Source organism: Gobius niger (assembly GCF_951799975.1).
Source record: "Gobius niger genome assembly, chromosome: 13".
Lineage (NCBI taxonomy): Eukaryota > Metazoa > Chordata > Actinopteri > Gobiiformes > Gobiidae > Gobius > Gobius niger.
In genome coordinates, this window is record NC_136864.1 from 19,859,667 (window position 1) to 19,885,751 (window position 26,085).

Sequence of the window (26,085 nt, forward strand, 5' to 3'; positions counted from 1 at the left end):
CACTGTCTTTTCTCATGTGCATGTCACACATTGGAATATTATCACTGTCCACCAATCACCAATGCTTTATTTATTTCTTATTTTTTGAATGCATGAACTTTCATAATTGTTGTTGCAGGTGCTATATACACCTCAAGGACAACAGTTGAAAACTAGCTCTGTAGCTAAATTACTACTGTCAAATAAACTGATCAACAATAAATATCCTTGCACATATCTACAAACTAATGTAACATTATACTGACTCTTCTGCTGTCAGTCCTATTGCTTCCATCCAGTACCGATGGCCCCGTGATAAACTGGTCTTTCTGTACATCTTCATGTGTTGGTGACGGAGTGTGGGGGAACTGAGAGCTGTGTCTGCCGTGTCCTCCCACTCACACAGCAGACACACAGCATTTAGGCTATTTCAGGCCTTTCTTCACTGTTCCCTCCAAGACTGCAGTGACTCATCCACACTCGTACACAATCCGACTCCCGCTGCCAGCCACGCACTGTGATCCTGCTAATGCAATCTCAATATCAGACAGGAAAACGTTCACCACAGAGATTATACAACTGTTTCTTCTGTCGCTGTAATGTTAGACTTGATCGTTTATATATTCAACACATTCACACACAGTCTCGACCTAAACAAAGAAACAGCAACAACATTGTCACATTATCATGAACATAATCTCTGTCCAGAGGAGTCAGGAGGTCACATTGTCTAGTGTGTGTAAATTCATTTAACTTGGCTATTTTAAAATCATACATTTATTTATTTTTTATTATAATTTAGAGGCAAATCAGACCATGTTCACTCACATGTACTGTCTCAACCAATCAGCCAAAATGTAATAAGCCAACAATTAATTTTTGTCAGATTAGTTCACTGGCCTCAGAGTGAACCTTGTTCCTTATTTATTTGCTACTACTGCAAAAAAGCTGAAAACAGAAGATCCTTTTCTTGACTTCCACATAGCTCACATGGCAAAGCCGTTCAGTGTCCTGCGTCAGGCTCTGTGTTGTCAGTTGTCATGCTGCATTGACTTCATGTCCTATGGCCATTATTAAGACTAATACCACCCAAGAATGTGAACTGGGATGTGTGCTTTTAGAGGAGGTGACTATGACTACAGTAGTTTCTTCAAACTCAATCACGCAAAGGGCAATGACAAAGCATTTCCTCAACTTTGTCCTCTTGGCAAAATTGGTAATTCTTTTCTTTTAAAGCAAGAAGAAAAACAAACAACAACATTGATTGTAAGTTAAAGTACTTTGGCATGAACTCTGAGAGGGAAGGTTGTTACTTTAAGCATTTGTTGCTTCGTGCCACAAGGAAGTTACTGTTGCAACATCAGAGCTGGGACAAACCACAAGGTCCACATCATAAGAAAATGGACTGGCTTTGAACACAAAACAGAACGGCACAGCCTGCTACTTGATCAATCCCTCTGCAGAGATTCAGAGCTATATATACTGTATTAGGTTGTCAAGAATATGAGGTATAAAAAGTAGCAAAATATCCCAGTAAAACAAATGATTAGTAACATTAATTTCCAGTGTAACAAATCAGAGTGGTTTGATTGGAAAGACAAAAATGTTGCTGATGCAAGTTTCAGGTCATATGACAGAAGCCCTGCAGGCAAGAAACGAGTTTCACAGAAGTGTCTGACAGAAGTGTGTTTCTCTGGAGTAATTCATACTTACTACTACTACTGGTGTACTATTAAAACTAGTACTACTCTTCCTTACTATTTCTTGAACTCTGATTTAGGCAATTCACTATCATTCTTCATTAATATTCATTCATTCATAAAAATTTGAAAATAGCTCACCAAAGAATTTAAACACCTAAGTCAACAATGGACAGTAATTAGTACAGACACCTCTGGCTGTCAGAGTGACAATTCTCAAAATCAGCCATTGTCTAGCCTGTTCCCTTTTATTTCACAAGCGCTGAACAAACGACATGAAATTTAACACTGCGCTTAACAGCACAGAGATGAGTGGGAGTTCTTTTCTCTTCTAAATGGTGGGAATTGAGACGTGTGATTGGTACAAAAGATCCCTTCAGTCTTCATTTCTGTTTTACTGCTGTGAAAGTACTGTTGTCTTTTCATCAACAGTAAAGACTAAGATTCCGCACATACTAAAGCCTTATGTATATTATTAGTAATAAACCATGCATTCTGAATTGGCAATCTGACTTTGCATCACTGTGGTCAGGGGGTACTTAATTGGACGGATACCAGCCAGCGGTATGTATGGCGGATTGAACTCGGCCGGGGACACAGAAAGCCTTCTCTGTGTTGCACTTGGCGAGATCTAGATGACATGCAGTGGGGAGAGGGAAGCAGCTCTCCCCTGGCTAAACACTCTTACTGGAAACCCTACCCAGTAGCCAAACAACGGCACTGAGAGCGTTTTCATTGGGATTGCCCGCCAAGGCCACAATCACTTACTCAGCAATCAGGAGCTGGCATTATATGTCATGTACCCAAATGTAAGCAGTGGTCACGATAGACATGGGGCTCTTGTGTCAGGTGTTAAGGAAAGACAGATATGTGATATTGTCAGCATTTTTACTGACAAAGGTTGTACATACAAAGATGAAAAAAGTTCAAGATCAAACATAAGAACTTCAAAGCAATACAAATGTTCAACCAAATGATAAGAAGGGCTTCAAATTCTTGCTGCGACGAGAGTATAATTGCTCTACCTGGTGCACTTACAAAAAGGTCAACATGGAGCTTAGCTTTAAAGTAAAGTGGGTTCAATAAGCAGGCATACCCCTATTTATACCCATGCAGCATTGTGCAGAGGTCTGATATTGGTGTTCAAATGATATCTTTTATTCTTAGGTAGACTTAAAGCTGCACTTTGACAGAGAGCAGTGGTTTGGTATTTATATAAGATCTGAATACTTACATTAATGCAACTTTTATTTTTTCGTCAATAACTTTCTAAACAATTGGTTAGTAATACAATATTGTAGGATAATCAGGGTAGCGTTTTTATCAATACATTTAACTAAAACTGAAAAAAGGGGGGCCTGCCTTCTGAATCCACTGATACAGGCTGAATGAAACACTTTCCATGATCCAGGTTTGATCTATCAACTGTATGTTGTTCATGACTCCCTGTATTTGCCACTAAAGCTATTGAATGCACAAATGAGCTCGTCTTGACTAACTTGCTTGATTAAAATTTAAGTTATTCCATACTTTTGAGTAGCTACTAGGGCTGGGACAAAATATCGGATCGGATCACAACGCAATACTTTGTGCTGCAGTCCGCAATACTTTCAAAAATTGTGTTTGGAGGCATTTTTATCATATACTCCGTCGTTTTCCAGTAGCAGCACTTTCATAAATGGCATTTGGTTTATAAACTTTGGACACATGACTCTTTTTTTATACATTTCAAGGTTAACATCAATCACCTATCATAATTACTGACTGTATCACGTTACGTATCGCGTCGGATCGTGACAAAAGTGTATCGTCCCAGCCCTAGTCGCTACCATCTCTGGGATGCAGGATAAAAGATGCAGCACCTCGCAACCTTATTGGCCTCTCGATGAAAAACACACAGTAGGCCTTGTTTATGTAAAATGTGTTTTGTATTACAAGTTATTTAACTGACAGACGCATGGCAGATTGTTTGCCACGATAAAATTACAATTACAGTGAGTCAAAAGGTCACATTTTATAAAATAAGAAAAAAAAAGAAATTACATAATACAGTTAGACATGGCTTGCCATTCAGTGAACCAAAATAAACTCCAGTATCGGTTATTCTTGATAAATAGTACCTTGAGAGGCTTTTTCTTGCAAGTTCGTTCTTTCATTTTGACCCAAAGAAAGAAAAAAAAAAGAGAAAGAGTTCTGATTGCCATTGAGACGCACTGCAGAGGAAGCCGGGCTTATTCGTTGGCACAGTCACAGGAGTTTTCATAGGAAGGCACTTCACATGAGGGGTCTAGTTTTCCCTCATGCCGCAATAGATAACGATTCAACTGTGGTTCTTTTTTTGCTTGTGCACACTGAGGAGAAATGCCATCAGATAAGTGCAACCGGGGGGGGAAAAAAACAATGTATTTATAAGTGTGTGGGAGCACGGTCCGCAGCTTTAACTGACAAGCACATGGGTGGGCGGACCTACACCCCTGGGAGGCTGGGTTTAGAGGAGACCTATGCAAGGCTCGAGCGGTGACTGATATGAGAGATTTTTCTTTTTAAATACTGTCTAAAACTGGCCTCTTCTCTCCCGATTTGAAACCACAAAAACACCATAAAAAGTAGCCAATCCCTACTGCTGCTGCACTGTTAGGCTCTGACACATTAACACCTCCCCCATTTTCACCAAAAGCAAATCTCCAAGGCATAACGAAGAAATATTATTAGCCAGCCCAGAATAAGTAACACTAGGGCTATAATGCAACAAAATCCATCGTTCTATGAGGAATGACCAAAAATAGATGCCTCTTCCATTTGTATAAGAATTCCATTGTAAGCCATAAACTGAAAGTAAAAAAATAGATGCAATGATTATCATGAATGAAGGGTTGAACTGTAACAAAACTGCCATATTGTTCATATTTGCCAACATCTAAAAAGTGTGATGCTTTGATGTCCATAAAGCAGCACAGAAATGAACGATGGATTTGTGTTTTTTATTGATTTGCTCATGTTGGACCCCTATTGGACCCGTTTACAAGGATGCCCTAAAATGTGGCTTCCGACTTCGACAATATCCATCTTTCTATACAGGCTAAAATTGAGGCACATTTCCAGAAAAGTGTGAAATACAAAGCTATTTAAAAAAAGAAAAAAAGAAATCCAGGAAAAAACATTCAAGTACTTTGTCATGTAAACACTTCCAGACTATGATACATCACCGATTGTTGTCATTTCTGTGCAACAATAAGACAGCAGTGTGAGGTGAGAACACTTTTACAAAGGGACAACTAACATCACCCCCTATGTGCTGTCAGGTTTGTGCGTTCAGAGCAGGGCGCAGGAGCAACACTGGTCTCCACCGCTGGGCACTGTGGAGTAATTCATCTGTCTTACTATCTCTGCAAACAGTTCGTCAACAGAGCCTTTGTTTTTGGCTGATGTTTCCATAAAGGGGCAGCTCCAGTCCTGAGCCAGGGCTTTCCCCTCTCCAGAGGACACCTCTCTCTCCCCTTCCAGATCTACCTTGTTGCCCACCAGAATCATAGGCACCCTCTCGTACCTCTTCACCCGGATTATCTGGTCTCTCATGGGCTTGATGTCCTGGAAGCTCTGCTGGTTGACCAGGCTGTAGACCAGGATGAAGCCCTGGCCGTTTTTGATGTACAGGTCTCGCATGGAGGCGAACTGCTCCGTCCCAGCCGTGTCCAGGATCTCCAACACAGACGGAGAGGAGTCCACCTCGATCTCCTTCCTGTAGAAGTCTTCTATGGTTGGGTCGTACTTCTCGATAAAGGAGCCCGTCACGAACTGGACCGTAATCGCAGACTTCCCGACTCCTCCCGAGCCCAAAACAACCACTTTATACTCCCGCATGGTTGTTTCAAGACCAAAAAGCAACAGATAACTCCTTTTACGCGACGAAGCCTGCTGCTCCCACCCGCCCCGACCGATGTTTTCAGTACGAGCTGTCTGGGAAGGCTGTCCGCTGCCGAGGACGCTCGACTCTAGTGTCGGCCAAATCTCCCGGCCTGCTCTCGTGTGACGGCGGCTTACGGATCCGAGGAGAAAGGCCGCTCCTAGACATTAGCGAGGCCAATTACAGCGCATTTTGATGGCACTGTATTGTGCAACAGCGCTGTAAAGCGTGATCACTGCCTTTCCCCTCCTGCATGGCGTTTCCTGCCCACATCCTCAGTCAGCAGCGTCAAAAACCGACGCTCAGTTCCGTTTTCTTAAAGGAGCCGTAACAGTCCTAATGCCACTCAGCTCCTGTCTTATGATTTTACTACATTAGTGACCACAACGCCCTTTTCCAACCTGACACTCTTCTTTATTTCAAATAGGATTCTTAAGTCGTGCATATTAATTTCAATAGTTTATATATTATGATTGCAAAGTATCCATCCATCCATCCATTTTCTTCCGCTTTATCCGGGGCCGGGTCGCGGGGGCAGCAGTCTCAACAGAGATGCCCAAACTTCCCGATCCACACACACCTCCTCCAGCTGTTCTGGGGGGACCCCGAGGCGACACCAGGCCAGCTCGGAGACATAGTCCCACCACCGTGTCCTGGGCCTTCCACGAGGCCTTGTCCCACTAGGACATGCCTGGAACACCTCCCGCGGGAGGCGACCAGGAGGCATCCGAAACAGATGCCCGAGCCACCTCAGCTGGCTCCTTTCGACGTGAAGGAGCAGCGACTCTACTCTGAGCTCCTCCCGGGTAACTGAGCTCCTCACCCGATCTCGGAGGGTGCGCCCAGCCACCCTGCGAAGGAAACTCATTTCGGCCGCTTGTATTCGCGATCTTGTCCTTTCGGTCATTACCCAAATCTCATGACCATAGGTGAGGGTGGGAACGTAGATCGATCGGTAAATCGAGAGCTTTGCCCTCCGACTCAGCTCCCTCTTCACCACGACAGACCGATACAGCGACCGCATCACTGCTGACGCCGCACCGATCCGTCTGTCGATCTCACGCTCCATCCGCCCCTCACTCGTGAACAAGACCCCGAGATACTTGAACTCCTCCACTTGAGGCAAGGACTCCCCACCGACCCGCAGAGGGGAAGCCACCTTTTTCCGGTGGAGAACCATGGCCTCGGATTGCAAAGTAGCCTACTCTAAAATGCCATCTCATTACGATTCTATCCACAGAGCCAAGTTTTCTCTCTTTGGATGCAAACTGTGAACATTTGAGGACCTCAATTTGGGTCTCGATCCCATGGTTGAGAATCTTTGAATTTTGTGGCACAACTGAAAAGATCAACATTAATTGTCAAGGTAATCTGTAACATCAAAATACACAAACTAAACTCTGTCAAGCCACTAAGTCTATTTAAGGGATAGTGAGAATTGTTAAAGGACGTAATGAAAACTCGCTTTATCGACATGTATGTTTACTTATAGCCTATCAAAGGACCACATGTGAATAAGGTCAAAGGGATACAAATATGATGTAAAGACCTTTATCATTTATAACAGCCAAGAGCCTATTGTACCCCATATCTAAAGTAAATCTGTTAATCTCTCTCGCTCTGTGTGTGTGTGTGTGTGTGTGTGTGTGTGTGTGTGTGTGTGTGTGTGTGTGTGCAAGAAAATAAGCGCTCCAAATTCTAAAGAAACACAACAGCCTATGCACTATACAGTACTCCAAACAGAGGCTCAAACACGAATGAATTGTTGCATAAGCAAATGAAATATTGTTTTATTCTGTTTTTCATCCATACAGCAAGAGTCAGAGATATGGCAACAATAAAATGTGCATAAACAAATCTGAAGACAGAAATACATTATTGTGTGGCATTTGTGGCAAATACTTATAAATGGTGGTTGCACTTACAAGGAAAAAAGCAGTTAAAGCATACAATGGGTTGTGTGTGCCCCCAGCAGGGAAGAGAACCTTAAATATCTGTTTGGACAAAATGGTGCTTTGGTTCTAGCATCAACACAGCAGCTTCAAGTCATGCTGACATTGGCCACTGTTACATTCATCAGAAAAAAACGAATTGGCCAAATGTATTTTTGGTGTGGTGACCCTTGCCTGCTGAGTGCACAGCTATGTCAGAAGCGACTTCTTCTAGTGAGTGGTGACTGTGGTAGTATTTGAGTTGGACTAATGCCAGCCTTTATTGTCTATCTTTCAATGGTATTTTCTCACAGATGACTTGTATTTGAGCTGATTTCCCATTTGTTGTGGATGTTTCCTACGGTGTTTAAACACTGTATTCTCAACATATATTCCTTTCTTACATATTGAAGTATTTATTTCTGTAGATGTGTGTATTTTTACATGCAATCAAAATAAACTTGACAGAATGCAAGTTCAGAGACTGGACATCACTGGATATGTCGTCCTACAGGAGTGGAGCGAACATGACATGGGGCATATCTAATCCCATACAACATTCCCTGGCAATATCAGATACGGATAAAATAAGACAAAAAGCGCATAGCTTTCTCTGAATGCATTGGCCAAGAAACTAGTGCCCTTCTTTGCAAGCAATTTTAGCTGGTCTTCTAATTCAAGAATTTTAAATTAATCTAACAAAATTCCTTATAATTATAGATCTTTTTTTATTCAAAATAATATCTCATTATGATACACATTTTCTCTGTTCATTTGACTATATACAGAAGTGCAAAAAGTCAACCTTCGTCCCTTAGGTAAGAACTCATCGTCTGCAGCATTTTCAGCTTTGCCACATTGGAAAAGCTGTTCTCTCTTCAAATCTCACCACTACAAACATGCAAACACCCGTCATCTCACTGCTCGTTTTGGCCTGACATTCAGGGCAAACTTAAGAAATATTTAAAACAAACATTATCTTATACATATCTCTTTGAAATGGATACAGTAGAAAAAGAAGTTTTACTCTAAAACATGGAAAATCTATATTCCAATACAATATATTTTCAAACATGTTACATGGAAAATTAAAAAAAAAAAAAATCACCATAGGTTATCTATACTCTGAGAATAATGGATCTCTTCCTTTGCATCAAAATTTCTTTCTTCAGCAAAAAAAAAAAAAAAAAAAACCTCAGACAATGACTATGTAACATCAACTGAAAAGACATCCAGCTATATGAGAAAAATCAACACATTATAATCTATATGGTATAATATGGAAAAAAGTTATGAATGTCATACTATCTTAAATTCTATAACGGCTATATCAATGTCGTCAAGTCATATATAGTAAGGCAAAAAGAAACAATCTACAACTAGATACCTCAAATATCCAAATCCTTAAGTAGTACATAACACAGATTTAAGAGAGTAATTGTTACTTTTACACAAAGAGAAAAACAAATCATGAGCAAAGTGTGAGGAAACTATAAAACGTCATTTGTGTATTTAACCTGTAAAGGTGATTAAAATTACATTGGAGTGGGTTGAGGCCCATAAACAGTAATCTAAGGCTTTGTTAGGTACAATACAATCTGTAAAGACACACTACACACCTCTGTGAAAGAAAGGCAAGTGATCATTAACTAAGAGTTGAATGAAAAATGAACTTATTATCTTAATTGTGTATCTTCTTGTGGATTGACAAGAAAACTGTGCTTTGGTATCTAAAACCAGGTCTACAGACTGTAATTAAGAACTGAACTACCAAGGGAAAAACAAAGCAAATCCACTTGATCTGCATTGTTCCCTAAACATAATAGTTCAGATGGAGCATTGGTGAACATTCATCAAGTGCACGTGTGGTGATGATCTAATATAATGTTGTTGTTTTTTTCCATCAACACATGGCTCAACAGTGCTGCTCTCAGACACAGTTGAAAAACCTCTTTAGAAGAGGTGGCACTGTAACCCAACTAAATTCTACACCCTCTACTTCACCCACCTTTAGAGTCAATGGACTTAAACTTATCTCAATGTCAACAAAACATACTCTAGTTAATGAAAACAAGAAAACTTATAATGACATTAAACCCACGTTGAAAACTCATTAGATAAAACCAGAGAAAGGTAAAAAACAAAACAAAAAACAAAAACACAAAGAACATAATGAAAACAAAATACAAAAGCCATAAAAAAAAAAAAACTTTACCTTCGGTAAACAATAACACTGCTGAGATAACACTCGGGGTTAGCTGAATGGCCTCGATGGCACACCACAAGGTAAGAAAAGCCCACTGGGCTTCAAGGTACACAGGTATGTTGGTTTACCCAGAACATTCATATGTCCAAGACCCTCATTTCAACATCTAGTTTCACTAGCCATAAAATCACAATACTGTACAATTATTTTGGCAAACTAAATTCCTGTTAAAATTATTGTGCCTTTCACTCTTAAAATTCTAATTCAAGGTGCATGTTTACATTTTATTTGTAAACTCTGAAATATGGCTATTAAAAAAAGAAAAAAATATAAAAGGAAATAAAATCTTGGTCTACTAAAGTACCAGCAATGTGGTGTTGTATGCAACCACACCAGTGACCTGTGTGCAGAAAGGAGAGTAAGTCAAAGAGTGCTATGGTCTAGTTATACACAGAGGTGTAACATGGGCCTTTCTCTATGAGACACAGTGACTGAGGCACCTCCTCCTTTCTGCTCTGGACACTACACTCCTCTGTAGGTGGGCGGATGGCACAGACCATGTGTTGCACTCTGGATGTTGACTCATGTGATGAGACCATCGTCATGGGCTGGTTTAGAGATGGCAGACCCTCTTGTCCCATTGCTTGACATTCTGAAGAATATGTACATAAAGGCTGAAGTTGTTTGGCTTGGACGATGCCAGCCCACATTCATTTGATCTGCAAAAATACATTTTGTAAAAATATAAAACATAAAAGTGAATACATCAATAAATATTAACTCACTGTTCTTGACAGGAACTACATTTGAGTCAAATACTTGTGACTACTCAGATGATCTGCAGATATTATTGGAATCTGAAGATGAAAAAAAACAACAACAACAAATGTGTGAAGTTAACTGTGTTTTAAAAAGACAACATGGATCCGCACTTTTTAACCACATCCTTTCTCATTAAGATGAGTTCATTGCTGAAAACATGAACGCATAGATAAAGCAATTATCTTCTTCAGTTGTGGCACAGTTATTTAGATGTTAATAAAAAGCGACAGAGAAAGGACAGGGAGATGACAGGGAGAGGGAACTGTCAGTGAGGTGGCTCCCCATGCAATAGTTCTCCATTTTGTTGACCTGCACACCTCCGTGAAATTCAGATCAATAATTTAACATGATAACCTCTGCACCACTGTGTCAGTGGTATTTTGGGGTTCTGCAAAGAGCTTACAAAATGGTTTGTACAGAAATAAAACCAAAATGTTGCGAATAATACATTGTTTGTCTAATTAGCTTGAAACAAAAACATGGTAAAGCTTTGCTTTACGTGCTAGAAGCGATGACAAAAAAGGAAATAAGCCAAGCACCAAAGGGCACAGAAAGCAACGTTTGCACAAGCTGTGCACATGGCTTTGAAAATGTCAAAACAAACTACCTCATACATACCAATTGCATGTATTCGTTGGTAGTCAACTTTGTTAAGGAAGAGTCCTCAAATGGGAAAGGACAAAAATCTAAGTTACAATGAGGACAAACATAGAATACAATACAATATTGTTCCCAAAAAATACATGTAGAGAAGTATGAAGGAAAGTGGTGTGTCTGAACAGTTACGTGTATGGATAAATACACTTGTGTAGGCCAACAAGAGGGAGTACGGCCATTACCCACCCCACGCCTGGAAGACACAAGCTCCCCTTGTCATTCATGTGCATTAACAGACATCATAGGAAGAAGATTCTAAGAGATGGACAGAGAATGAGGCGGTAGAGGTGCAAACCTGATTGGTGGAGGCAGTTGCGAAGGGAACGCTTGTGGCAGATGTGGTGGCTGCAGACACAGTGGCCGGAGTACCACCGTGCATCATGGGAACTTTTTGGAGGGAAAATCATGTAAGCAAAAATACACAGAGGAGCAGTGGAGCCACATACACACCAGGCAAATGAAGCAAGGACTTAGAGGGGTGGGAGGGGTTCATTTAACTGACTCCTTTTCACACCTCTGCCCACATTACAATTGTGCCATCACTAGCAATTGTATTAGAGTTCTTACAGTAAAGAATGTCTATACCAGTGGGTTTAAAACATCATACTTCTTAAGTCTGTGGCAGAGGAGATAAAGGGGAGGGTTACGATTGAACTCCCTCAGTTTTAAACAGAATTCATGTTAGACCAGCCAGGAGCCCAGTTATGAACAAGCAAGCAATCTAATAATGTATTGTACAAATGAAAATAACAGCCTAAAAGCAGCTGTCATATTTACAATGTACAACATTTCAATAATTGTATATCAGTACTTATAGGCCATCAAATACCTTATATTTCAGACATGATTTTATAAAGAACTGAAGAAGGAAAGCTGGAACCTACCAACACTGGCTGCGGGTGTCATGCACAATATTGAGCCTGCCCATCATGCAGTGCAACAGGAAGTGGGTTGGATAGGAAGAGAAATCAAAACAGCCCATCACAAGGTTCGTTAGAGTAAGGGGAGAGATAAGGTGGGAAACAAATGATTAATAACTTTTGGATACGGTCATCAGTGATCGGAATAAAGCGCAGTTGTGAACTCATCTTGTGGTGATCTGATAATCAAGGTATCTTAACTCTAGGGTGCACAGGTCTATAGCACTTGAATGTGTGACACAAGAGACTGAGTGTGATTATGACTGTAGACATGTACAAATGTTAATTAAACATTATACACACACTACAGTGAGAAAACACCAAGCCGCCCTGATAATGAAATGTCACCAAACTGAAAAGCCCAATTTCAACCCAAGCAAAAAAGCACTATTGGTGAACTGCTGATCACACCACAGTCTCATTTATGTAAACTTTTGTGATATTGAAATGAAACAATAGTTGTAAAACACACTCTTGTTGTCATGCTGTGCAAAAGCGCTGCAATAATTGAAATGATCTGCACTTTGTATCACAGCTCCGAGTATACAGATCTTTATAACTATGAGGGAGATGTACAGTAACTAAACTGTTTTGCACTGCAATAGCAAAACAGAGACACATTGGATTGCTCCAGGTCTTGCTTGTGGCCTGAGCACTAGCGCTGATGTGGAAGCATACCTGATGGGAGGAAAGCAGCTTGCTGCTGAAACTGCATGCTGGCCAGGGCCTGTTGGTACTGGAGCATGCTTGTGTTAAACATAGCAGAAGCTCCGTTGGCCTTCTCCAGGGCGGCCCTCTTTGGCAGGGGGGCCATGACACTAGGGGCGATGCCCTTTCGGGGCCACATGGAGAGAGGAATATCAACAAGAAGACAGAGGAAGAGGTGCGTGGTCAGAGAGAGGTGTGTTGAGAAGAAGCAAAAACAAGAAAGAAAACAAAAAGAGTAAAAATACGTTAGAGGATGTCATATAAACATAATAATAATTTATTTGTGTGTACAACAAAATCATCATATCATCAGTAGCAAGCAAGCAGCAGTCTGACACAATACTACACAAGCAGGAGCATGGTGCCTACTGGAGCTATGGGCCATTAACAAGCATTCCTGTTCTAATGTTTCTAATCAGGGGCTTATTTCAAGTAATTGTTGACCTCCCTAGGCTAACCTACCGCAATATGCAAGCATTAAATTTGCTAAAATAAATAAAGCTGCTACAATAACAAGAGGTGGAACAAGTAGGAAGCACAGAGAGAGGGATGCTGCACTGCTAGCTCCATGAAAAACTGTAAGCAATGTTTTAATGATAATTCACTCTCATGTCAATGACCAGCTGACCACATTTAAAACAAAACCAACTTTGTATTATTGAAGCGAGGCCACTTGGGGAGCAATGTGAATCAATGACAGTGAACTATCATTTGAATTATAATCACCTCTAATGGTCTGGGAGTTCCACTTAGCCCCACCCTTCTCCAGCGACATGCACTTGCAACATAAACATGCACACTTCTGATAGAGCGGCTTACAACACTTAGAACTGACTTACAACATGGACAGAAAGACCTGAAGCCATGCCACCACTGTAAAAGCTCTACTTCCCTAGCCCTTACTGACATTTGTTAAATAGGCTTTAAAGATGAACTGATTGTGTCCGCATCAGAAGATTTGAGCAAAAGTATAATCCTTTTACAGATCAATTATCAATGGACTCCAACAAGGCCACAATCACTTCATCACAAGCAATGACAGACTGACAGGAGGAAAAACATATAGCACCGACACGACAAACATAAAGAGCTAAGTATCTTTGGTTAATAAAAATACTGCACAAAGACAAAGCCACATGCCAAGCTAAAAGGTGAAAGGTCATAGTACCAGGTCAAAGGTTGCGTCGAGGGGTCGCTTCAGTGATTTGACAGCCGACTGAGTCTTAATTAGCAGGCAGCGAGCACATGATGGCAATGGGCCAATGGGGTTCAAGCGCATTAACATAAACCAGCAAGCAGAGGTGCATCATGGGGGCAGCAGTGCAGTTTGGGTATAGGTGAGAAAAAAACAAAAACAAATAAAAAAACAAATCATTGGAATGCAATATACAAAGGGGATAACAGGACTAAGGCATGCACAGTGTGAACGCTACAGCTCTATTTCTAAACAGTTAAATGATCAGTGGTAGCTACGGTCTACATTAGTTATAGTCACACAAGAAATGGATTTGTATAGCGATGAGAATTACTTGAAGTAGTCACAGTGGACAGAAAAACATCATACACTGTGCACATCCGAGTCAGTGTCACATTACAATGATTCACCCCAAAAGCTCTGCCTGGCATTGGGGAAATACTGGGAAAGTACTTGGATCAAGCGGACACATGTGGCTGCTGCACTATTGTTCACGAGTACTTTATACTGTGAGCCTCAGAGCACAATCAGTCCTGCTCTAAAATGTCAAGAGGAAGAGAAGTAAGAAGTAGGAAGCACAGAAACAATGGCGTTACAAATAAAGTGGTGAGGAACTGGCTCTCCCTTGTGGTTTCAGGATGAGATGAACAAGGAACATGGCATTCATAGCCCCCAACTGAGAGAGTATTTCAAGTGGAATAAAGTGCCTGGTCCTTTCTCACTATCCTTCGCTGAGCAGACTGACTCCCCCCCTGCCTCCCCCAAGAAAAAAACATGCAAATATTCAATTAAAAAGCAGAACTGAAAAACCAGAAGACAATTTGTATAAAGCCACAAAATACAGAAATCAACCTAATCGATGCCTGCTAAAGCTGCAACAAATGTGAGGTAGTGAAAGCTTTGCTCACCATGGCTGCAGCGGCTGTGGCCTGGTTCACCTGGTGCTGCGTGGCCTTGATTTTGGCCTGCAGATGGGCCGGGGGATGGAAGTACTTGCATTTTTCCCGGGTGCAGCGGCCCTTGATGTAGTCCATGCACACTGTGACCGTGTTGTCGTTGGTGTCTATCATGGTGCTGTCGGCGGGATGGGCAAAGCGACAGTCGTTTTCTCCCCGCGAGCAGTTGCCCCGCTGGTACTCTCGACACACCTGCACACACGCAGGGGACGAAGAAAAGGGGAATTATTTATACAATGATTTAAACACACGTGTTCACAAAGCGCTTCAGAAAGGACAACTGTTCATTAGATTGTCCACATTATTGTTGGATAGATTTTAAGCGGAGTATCTATAAAAACCACTAGAGGGCAGCATGACATATGAAATAGCTTGGCCAATGTAGTAATAGACTTTTTTTTACAGTGACAAATATATTTAGTATAATTTGAAGTCTATTTTACATGTCAGACACAAAGGGATTAGCATCATGTCTCCTTCAAGTCTAACACAGTTAGTCAGTCAGAGAAATCATGCAGTACTATTTTTATGTTTATCTGGTATTTTTATGTTTAGGTACAACCTCCATAGCATTTATTTATGGTGTAGTTGAATTTATTGTGGTCTTGCACCTTGATGTCAGTTTCATCAATAACCTCATAGTGAAACTCTGAACACAGTAAATTTCATCATTGGGACATTGAGTATGTTTGTTGTTGTTACCTCGAGTCTGTCTGTCCTCAGCAATTTCTGTGCTGCAGCAGCCGCATTGTTGGGCACCTGGCTGACTGTGGGGCTGGAGGCCATGAGGACCGGGGCACTGGGCAGGATCTCATGCGGCATCAGGCCGGGGGACACAGGGCTCAGATAGGGATTAAAGGCAGCAGCTGCTGCCGCCGCTGCGCTGGCGTTGGTCGCCAGGCCGGGTGTGACAGAGAACATGGGCTATAGAAGAGACAGAGAGCAAAGTGAATCAAACAAACTGAAGTTTTCAGTGGTTTGACATCAACTGCCTACTCTACAGTAGAGTGTCCTACTCCCCATACAGTGACAGGTGGGGCAGGTCTGAGCTTACAGCTCATACGAGTACACACTCACCATAGGTGAGAGCTGCGTGCCGGGCATCATGGCATTGGCCAGCTGCATCTGCTGTGCCAACATGGCCATGTTCTTCTGCTGGATCAAGTTGTTCCGCCCATTGATCTCGAGCTGTGTTTTTAGGTGAGGGGGAGGATGCAGGTACTTGCAGTTCTCCCTGGAGCAGCGACCCTAGAAACAAATATTAATATTTTAACAACAGTAAATTGACCCCAGTGTCAGCAAACAAATATTTAGGCTAAATCATACTATACAGGAACTTGCTTTTGATACAAAGAACGTGATACCCTGTTTATGGCAGACACTGAAATTTACATTTGCTGAGAACAACACTTAACAGTCCTATCAGTGCCATATGTGTGTGTGTCTGCGTATGTGCTAGCTCAAGGAGGTCATGACCCATAGCACTGCACACAGCTTGGCTACAACTCTGCTGCTAAAAATACTGTAGACCCATATGATCCATATTGTATCAGCAAGTCATCTGGAGGTCACACTTCAAAGTCTGTGTGTAATTATCTAGAAGAGGGTCCCTTTTTGCGGCCTGCTGTGTATCCAATTATATCCAGCCGGCAGTGCAGACTGACAAGAAGTCAGACACAAGCACATTCTCATCCAAGCAAGAATGCATACGCAATGTTGCACAGCAGGGTCAAGTTCGCCTAACAGGTGGAAGATAAACGTCACAGAACCAGTTAAAGAGACATGTATTTAGTGAGAGCCCAGGGCACAGCTGAGCGGAGTGTGGTGTTTCCCGTTACTGACAGAGCTGTCCCCTCTGGGAATAATCTGAGCCTCAGCCATGACTTCAGCCTGCTTTGCTTCACTTTCACTGACACAGGAGACAACAGGACAGGTGTGGGGGGACAAGTACCCAGAACTCATTTGTAAACAGTTCTAAGCAGTATGTTTTTTTTCTTTTTTTAGTAAGTATAGCACAGCAAGACAATGGAAGAAATAAAATACTGTTTTTCAGGGCTGTCCTTATTGGAACTTAAATGGTTGTGTTCTCTAAGTTTTTTCCAAATATCTCTCATGCTCTGATCACAGTAAAAAAATAATACAGTCTAAAGCATTTATAAACTCCTTTAATGGTGTGATTGCATGCAGTACTTCGGCCAAGCTGGCATTGAGAGGAGTCCTGACACTAGAGAAAGTGTATGTGTGTGTGTGCGCGCGCCAGGGGAAAGTGGGCAAGTGTGCCGTTTGAAGAGGAGACGATTCAGGAGCAGGTTCCAAAAGCACTCATCCAAAGAGTGACAATGGTATGCAGAGAGGGGAGGGCCGCGGTGTGCGTGTGCAAAGGAGGGGCAGGCGCGATCATGTTGCGCTCACCCCGTATGACCCTGTCTGTCGGTTGCACTGATATTTTTAAGCATTTGTTTAAAGGGTTAAGGGCCAGAGGCTTCCCTTATGGCTGAAGACACAGCTCAAAATAAGAATATGTGACAACAGCTGCCATTTTGAATTCAAACAACCAAAGAGATGTAAACAGTAGCTAGAGAATAACTGGCAGCATGAGAATAATATTAATCATGTTCATCAACTTGCACAAGGTCTGGTTAGCAAAGCAGAGACCCAGGGGAGGGAGGGAGAGAGCGCATCCCACATGAGGTTTATGGTTGTTATTATGACATGAGTGGCCTTGAGGTGCAGGGAGACGGTGTCCACGGCAACGCAGAGCACCGGCAACAGTACTGAATCTTTGTGTAAAAGCCCAGACTATAAAAGTAGCTGTACAATCAAACAGAAAAAAATACATTGGTCCATTTTAAAGCTGATGAAGCCAAAAAAGAAAATTATTTTACAGCTCTCAAATATCTATAGAACTGCAACGAATATACAGTATTTACAAAAAAAATACTCGATTGTGTGTCCAGTGATGAATGATGTAGCAGCATCAGTGGAGAGATTATGGCAAAAACGATGTACTTGCAGTATTAACCATGCATCTGTTGCCGTCTCACTCTATGCAGGCTATACTGTATGTTTCATTCTGTCTTACTGTCGTACGTAAATCCTCTACAGTCTGACTGATCATTTCATTCATTTCATTTATTTATTTATTTAATATGGACATAGCAATTACATTGGACGAACCAGATGCATTGTTTAAAGTGTTATAGCACATGTGCTAATTTTCAACACCTGTCCATAGGGGGCTTTTAGGTTTCAAAGATAAAACACATTATTAAACACAGTTACAATAAAACAGATTATTAAACTAGATATCGAAGTTGTAACGACATGTCCCACCCTGATTGCGCTCTTTTAGCCCTTGAACCACAGTCAACTCACGCCCTACTTTTGTGATTGTGTGGGATTTAATAAACAGTGAACGAATGTGTAAAGAATGCTGGGTGGGGCGGTGTCCCATCCAGGAAAACAGATTAAGGATACGGTGGGATATTTTAAAATAATCCACAGAATTTTTTAGAGAGTGGGTTGTCAGTGATTTATTTATAAATTCATATTTATACATATGTTATGGTTAATATTTGACCTAAATTAGCGCATTATGACTTTCCACTGGGATATGTTTTAGTTCAGACGCCCTTCCTCAACCAATCGAATACATATATATTGGTTTCTTTATCACTAATATCATATTCAGTTTAGCTCAGAGGATGAATTCAGCACAGGTGTAGAATCATCACCTATCAATCTGATCCTGTGCTATTTTGACATTAAACGGTGTGGTGCTGGTAGTGTCCCTTGCTTTGATGTAATGCTTGCGGTCTCGTGGTGCTATGATGTTGTGGTCGAAGCTGCCCTGCACTCCTCTGACTTCTGTCCAAACATACGCGCACATGAAAGACCTCTCCTCTGAACCCCCCGTGAATGAAGCTTTGTTCTGCAGGAGTCCGGCAAACACTCAAAGAGCCAGAACCAGTGGTCGGTCTCTTTGTCTACTGTTTGCTCAAAATGTAACAAAATGGATGGGAATGAGAACTTGTGCGATCAAAGTTTAAATGGCACATAAGAAGGTTTGCAGCAGCGAGGAGTCTGTAGTTATCAGCACAGATGTCGAACCGTGTGACATGATAATAAAGCATTGGTGGAAGGGACTGCGGAATTTATCACAATTATTCCAACAATTTTGCCAAGTTAAATAGATCAGAAAAGTTAAAAAGATCAGACTCTTTCCTCAAAATATGTGGACTAAATAAATACAAGATATAAATATTGCTACTGTGATACTCAACATAAGCATTGATATTCAAACCATAACACAAGAACAGCAGACTTGGTTTCAATACGCCTTGACCTAATTAGGCTTTCAAGGGGAATGAGATAAGGTGTATCTCCTATAAGAGCAAGGTTGCTATGACTTGCATGAATGCAGAAGAAGCTCGTCATAAGCAGGTCATATGTTTCTGTCTCCCCAGAGGGTGGGTGTATGTGGCGCTTTAAGCAGAACTGAGCACGGGGAGAGGGTCTGACCTTGGGCTTATATGAAGGAGTGTTAATCTATGATAATTGTGAGGACAATAACAATAATACTACGCCTCTGATACATACAGCTTTTTAAACAAAAGAGGAAAATTTAGACGACATGTGGAGAAGTAGGATTATAGATAAGTTCTCATGCTGCACAATACAGATCATTGTAATGCAAAGATTTGCTGCAAAACCAGCAAAGAGAGTAAAGCATAAAACTAAAAAATATAGGTATTGAATGACAATCTAGAAAAAGAAATGGAAGTGAGTCAGAATCATTGGCACCGATAACATTGTTCTTTAAATATTATGGTATATTGTATAATCTGGTGAATCTGTCTGGTCTATGGGGGAAACACATGGATGACATGTGAGAGCAGCAGACAGACAGCCAGTCGTTTATCCAAACACAGCAGCAATGAGTTATTCACACTTGAGTGGTGTTGGTTCTCAGAAATGCTTCAGGTCAGATGTCACGTACACAGGAGCAGGAGCAACCCCCACCTCCTCACCCCACCTGGCCTGCTCTCTCTCCACACAAAAACACATCCATGTGACTTTAACTCCAGCACTTTCCATGTACAACCTGTACTGGTGCTAGGTTCCTGCAGCAGGGGCTAACAAGGTTAGCTCTCAACTTTTCATTAGCAGTAATAACACAGCCATCGCACTGCTATTGATTCATGTCGCTTTATGAAAGGCATCCAGTGCTCGAGCTGCATGAAAACATAGGGCAGCCTGGGAATGTTCATTTAATAATTTCTGAGCTCAGCATCTTACAATGGGCAACAATAAAGTCACAACACAAATCACAGGGGCAGCAGCGGCAGCAGTAGCGTTTCAATAACCTTCTGTTTTATGAAATGCTGATGGTTCTGCAACAACAGCAGCATGGATAAAGTCAATTATGTAATGTATGCTCTACTCAGCCTTCTTTCTCCAGATTACATCACTCACAAATAATTTCTGTCAGTATCATATCGGACCAATCTGCGAGAGAAAGGAAATTAACTTATGTGGTTTGTAGCACTAACAGATTTATCTGACATATATTATCCTAATCTGATTTTACATAGTGTAATCCTATCCCAGCTCTAATCCCACAGTCAAATGGCCTAATCCTGTTTCTGCATGTGATTATTGCTGGTGGTCTTGGCTCACATTTGAGCAAGTTGCTTTTATTTTTGTACGATGTATTTATTAGACTGTAACTTTATAATGTTTTGTTAACCCCCACTATAAACACATGAAAGTAGGTCAGCGTCACAATGTGCTGAGGTAACTGTGACATGATGAGTAAAACGTGCAATGTCGTGAACCTATTAAATTTCCTCATTGGCATCACAAAGAAGTAAATCAAGTTCAGTCCATTTAAGCTTTAGGTGGCTGAGCAGTTGAAAACAAAAACACAAAGAAGCCAGTTTTCTATCATAATACAAAACAACTGGACTTGCATTTAGAAAGTTGCAAACATTTAACTCCTATTGAGGGGAACCATCAAAGTTCTAGACACTACAAAAAAAACAATACATGGGTCAGCGTTCTTGCAGGATTTATTCTTGATAATACACACTTACTAAAGTTTAAATCCATCTGCCAAGATGGCACAGGAACAGTGACGCATACAAGACTGTGAGATTAATCCCAAATGAATTGCAATATGAATGGTAAAAAAAAAGAAAAAAAATGACAATCAGCAATTTAGAAAAGACTGAAATTGTAAACATGCAAACAACAAACTACCCCATCCCCACAGGTTTACATAATGTGCAAAGCTTGTTACCCTACAAACGTGTTTCTTAAAAACATTTCTTGTATTTAGTCTGGTTTTAGTGTAGCGAGTATTTCAGTTTTTTTAATCTGTTGAGATAAAATAAAAAAGCAAATCATTTGCTAAAAGCTTAGCTTAGTAACATGTTGCTCACTTTCCTGGGAACTGCAATACCCTAATTTAGCAACAGAATGGACAGGCCCAGACATTTTGATTGTGCAGGAATGTACTTGAGAAAAAAAGAGCGGGGTGGACGGATATCAAGAATGTTTTTGCACAGACTTAATGACTTTCAAGAGCAGGCCTTGAACGTCTTTGCTCCTGGCACTGAGTCATTGCTGTTTCAGATGAGGGTACAACACACTCTGATGGACCAAGCAGCTGGAGAGAGGGAGGGGCCCCGACTAAAAAGGTGCTGAGAGCGTAGAGGTATAAGTAACACCGCATGCCCTCAAGCGACACTCTAACCTGCCTGATTCAGGGTTACGGCAAAACCATGACATGAGGACAACATGAGGGCTTTGGAAAGTTGAAATAGTAGTAACTACGAGTAGTGAAAGCAATAATGCAAGTAGCAGACCTATCCTAAATTAAATGTGCTGCACACTGGTATCAAATTTGCAGGACAATCACTACTTTTAACTTTTAAATCAAACAAGTTTGATTTTCCTCATGATCAACATCTCTTAAAGCCTTAAAAATAAACATTGTATCAGTTTTATCAGATGTGATCATATTCCCAGTACGATATGTTGCCAACAAGGTTCTTTAATTTTTTATTTTAGGCTACTAATGAGAACTTTCATGCACCTCTGTGTCGTTTCTTTTTATTCCTTTAAAGAGTTTTTTATCATGTGTTTGGGCGTAAAAATGTGCTTTGTTTTTGTAGTCTTTGTGGTATTAGCTCCTCTGACCGCTACCTTCAGCTGCAAATCCTGACTTATTGAGCTGTCTTTTTCAGCTGGCCCGGGACCAGATGCTCTCGCAGCTTCGCTCTATTTGCCCTTAGCACAAGAGCAATGATGTTAACGTTATCAAATGTTTACCCAAATGGAACGGCTGAACATTATAATAAACAAATGTTAGATTAACTTATCAACTGTGGTTGTGCTCACACTAACTGTAGCATAGCATGGGAGAGGCATGAGGCACACGTTTCCGAGTAAAAGTGCAGATGCAAAGTACAGTTACAGCTTGTTTACTGCTGCCACTATTACAAGCCCTCATTCTATACAAATGCATTTCTTTCTTTCTCGATTATTCCATTAACGGCAATATAATTTGAAAGAATATGGAAAAATTAATTGCTAAACTACATAATACAATAATTCCAGGTCTAAAGACTTTTTAGGTTTTATTCACTTTAAAGCAGAACTAAGTAACTCATGCCCCTAGAGGCCATAAGCGCCACTGCACATGTTGTAGCATGTGTTTTTTTTACTCATTTATTGTCTGTGAGAGTAAATACTACGCTGACAGAAAAGACAAAGGGAGAGAGGGATATTGTACATTGTGCCATTAACACTTGTATTACCCCCAGAGGGACTATGAAAAGGATTTATTAAGGTTTAGCCTGAGAGTTGAGAATATGTAGTATCGTTAGAGTCAAGAATATCGTTTATCGCGATACTTTCCTGCATCAATATATCAAACTTCAAATTTGTTATTGTGACAGGCCAAATTGCAACCATTAAAATTGAGATTTTGATTCACAATGCGATGAAATGTGTAGCCCAACACTTATTAATGCCCACATTTGAAAATAAAACATTCTTTTGTAGGTATGGGAAAGTTACATTTTCATAGTGAGTGAAGTTGTGTTTAAGCCGACGTGCTAAAGCAAGATTCCCCAAGCACATAGTGGGTGCCACAGCAGTAAAGATTGTATCAGTTGTATAAAAAAAAGAAAAAAAAAGACTCTGTGTAGTGAAGTGATGGCGACGGCTGACACTGAGAAGACACACGCACTGCAATCTCCCATCACACAAGCCCCCACACACAAAACCAGGCCTGTCTGACAGGCACAATCAAAGCAGCCTCTCTGGTCAACACTGGCCTTCATCCAAGACCAAAACACCAAGATTAATAACTACTGCTGCAGACAAAGACAGAAGGGTCTTAGCTCCCTTGAAAGCCACCGTGGCATAATATGGACTCTGCTAATCAAATCATCCTGTTTTTGCAAAGGCAAGAGGGACACAGTCATTTTTCAGTGCAGATGGCAAGAGCTCTATAAACAAATAATCTTTAGATAGATTGATTGATGCTCGTTGTAAACTCGATTAAGATGAAATAGTAAAAAGAGAAATGGCAACAATGTATGATTTTACGCGAGTTGTGACATAGTGTCTCTGTGTATGTGCGTTATGTAAACTATAGTAAGATGACATGACTAAACAAAAGCAAGCGCACTTTTTGCACTGAGGTTCAAAGTCGAATTTTTGCAAATTGTACGATACATCATAATGCACGAAACATGGAGCGCTTCCAACTGATAACAGAGATAACCGAACAATGGTCAATGGTGCTTTTAGATCACATGTAAAAATTCGTTGTGTAAAGTTTTTTTTTACCTCAAACTACTTTCTTATTTTTTATTTTTTCTCGCTGCAGAATCTGGCTCAAAGCCTGAGAGCAAGCAATGTGAGGATCACACGTCTTTGGATTCCACACGCCCATCTGTGGCTGCAGACAAACACAGCACTCGGATTGTCTGTGAATGTGGCACAGCGATGTTAGAGGTACAAGTCTGATGCCTTCGCTCTGCTTTAGGGGCCTTACCGTGCCCAAATGAGTAATGAGGTGCATCGCTCCCGCAGCTTTTTAGATTCAGTTAGAGCATTTTTATCTGTTATTACAGTGCACTGAGGTGAGGAGTGAAACCAATTTGTGTACTTACGTAAGAGTTTACCCAAATAACATTACTCAAGTTGAAGTTTAAAGTTGATACACAGCTGAAGTAAATAGTTTTGTATTAAAACAACAAAAGTAGGTCTGCAAAACTGAGAGGAAATCACAAATGGAATGTTTGGACTGCACATGCAAAGACTGCAACTATTAAGGTTGTGCAAAATGTTATTAGGGTGTTATTACGTGCAAGATAGTTGAACAAAAAATGGCAAAAATAAAAAGTCGCTGTAAAGAGTGTATACATGGTTGCACTAGTTTGTACTCAAGTGACTGTAGCTTCAGAAGAACATTATTTAATGCTACTCTAATACAGTTTTATCTTGCCCCCCTCTGACAGGGTGACAGCAACGCCAAATAGGCATTAGCCTTTCAGAACCTCTTGCCATATGCTTGCACAAAACGTGTTAGTTTAACTGCCCATAGCGAGGTTGTATAATTTGCTTGAGATCATAAAACACAGCATGGACTTAGCAACATGGCTAATATTTACTCCACAAGTGGTCTGGTTGTCTGCTGCTCACTGTATGAGTGAGTTAGTGTCTTTCAACCTGACTGAAACATCAACACACTGCCAAAACAGAGTTCACAAAAACTAGAGCAAAGACAGATGGACGTGCAGGCGAAAGGGAGGAAGAGAAGCACATAGAAGTCCTTTATATTCATCCTCTGTAATATAGGAATAAGGGCTGTTCAATGAATCGAGAACATTATTGGCATGCACACTCGCTCAGGAAAACCACACACACACACACAAGAAATATATTGTTTTTTATATGTTGCACAATTCACAATAAAAAAAAATAATGAAACAATAAAAAACAAAACCTTTTCCTGTCAAATGGCGTTGTGGTGGAAACTATTGTTCATTGTTTGAGCCGAGGTTTATTTAAAATGTCTATGTGCATCACACAATCACGTTTCATATGAAAAATAAAAATAAATAAAAAATGTGCTGCTCAGCCCTAGTCGGAATGCAAAGTAGTAACTAGTGGTAGACTAAACATAATACAGTTTCTCGAAAGACACGATTGCTGGAGGGAAACCTCTGTTAAAGATATTATCCAAATTAAAAGGCTTTGGTGAGGTCATTTTTCTATTACCAATTATATGGCTCTGAGACACCAAGTTTATAAATGATTGATAAATGTCGATAAATGATAAGTTCAGGTAGATTCTTTTAACAGCCTAAAGTAATTGACCCCTGACTTTAGCAGTAAGTGCAAAACTGGCAATTACACATTTTGGGATGACTATACACTTTTCTTTAAATTTCCATGAATACAGAATACCATAAGTGCTAAGATTGAGTAATTTTATATTCATGAGAAAGGCATAAAATCAACAACTGTTGTGCCAGTCCATTACCTAAAGTCTCTTCCTGTGTGTGTGGTTAGTATAGTGAAATGTGAACCATCTTGTCCAGCGGAGGGTGTAGCCTTGGTTTAAATGAGGCAAAGAAACCAGACTGAGCGGGAAATCAAGTAAAAGCAGCTACCGACAAGACTGTGAATGGGTGGAGAAAGAAAACAACTGCGAGTGGAGGAAAAAATACAGCGCACCAGAATAGACTCACGTTAAGACAGTTAAAAACAGATTGCAAAAGTGGGTGGAGCAGAGGCGCGACACTTCAGTTAGTGTATTCAAGCTTGTATAAACTGAAGGGTTGGGTAACTCTATGGAAATCTGAACGGTGAGCATTAAACTGAGTAAGCAAGTAATGCATGAGAGGGTAAAGTTTAAACTGCTCAAATTTCAAGCCGGCTTCTGGTGCTAGCATGCTATAATTATATTGCTACAACCATAGGAATCATATAAATGCCTTCAGCGATCTGAGCCTCTTCCAACAAATGCGCACATTTTGTCAGGCAACGGATTCCAGACATGTTTAAATCCTCAAACAAATTAATA

At 40.7% G+C, this 26,085-nt stretch overlaps 2 protein-coding genes across 19 annotated transcripts in view; both read right to left on the reverse strand.

Moving 5' to 3' along the window:
* Positions 1 to 4,645: 4,645 nt before the first annotated feature.
* On the reverse strand, positions 4,646 to 5,881 carry LOC306973174 (ras-related protein Rap-2a-like). Its single transcript, XM_079570024.1, has one exon. The coding sequence runs from the start codon at positions 5,538 to 5,540 to the stop codon at positions 4,992 to 4,994; it is 549 nt and encodes a 182-aa protein (XP_079426150.1). The 5' UTR covers positions 5,541 to 5,881; the 3' UTR covers positions 4,646 to 4,991.
* Positions 5,882 to 7,349: 1,468 nt separating this feature from the next.
* mbnl1 (muscleblind-like splicing regulator 1) overlaps positions 7,350 to 26,085 on the reverse strand; it is a 33,202-nt gene continuing 14,466 nt past the window's right edge. For 7 of the 18 annotated variants that reach the window (XM_079570009.1, XM_079569997.1, XM_079570011.1 and 4 more), the window contains 10 exons: positions 16,056 to 16,226; positions 15,681 to 15,902; positions 14,931 to 15,170; positions 13,996 to 14,049; positions 12,798 to 12,951; positions 12,084 to 12,119; positions 11,495 to 11,586; positions 11,161 to 11,205; positions 10,506 to 10,577; positions 7,350 to 10,439 (listed from right to left, as the gene is read on the reverse strand). In XM_079570009.1, coding sequence (XP_079426135.1) covers positions 10,521 to 10,577; positions 11,161 to 11,205; positions 11,495 to 11,586; positions 12,084 to 12,119; positions 12,798 to 12,951; positions 13,996 to 14,049; positions 14,931 to 15,170; positions 15,681 to 15,902; positions 16,056 to 16,226 — 1,071 coding nt within the window. In that variant the 3' untranslated portion in view covers positions 7,350 to 10,439; positions 10,506 to 10,520. The remainder of the gene's footprint in view (positions 10,440 to 10,505; positions 10,578 to 11,160; positions 11,206 to 11,494; positions 11,587 to 12,083; positions 12,120 to 12,797; positions 12,952 to 13,995; positions 14,050 to 14,930; positions 15,171 to 15,680; positions 15,903 to 16,055; positions 16,227 to 26,085) is intronic. The other 11 variants (XM_079570012.1, XM_079569999.1, XM_079570013.1 and 8 more) reach the window with 11 other exon arrangements.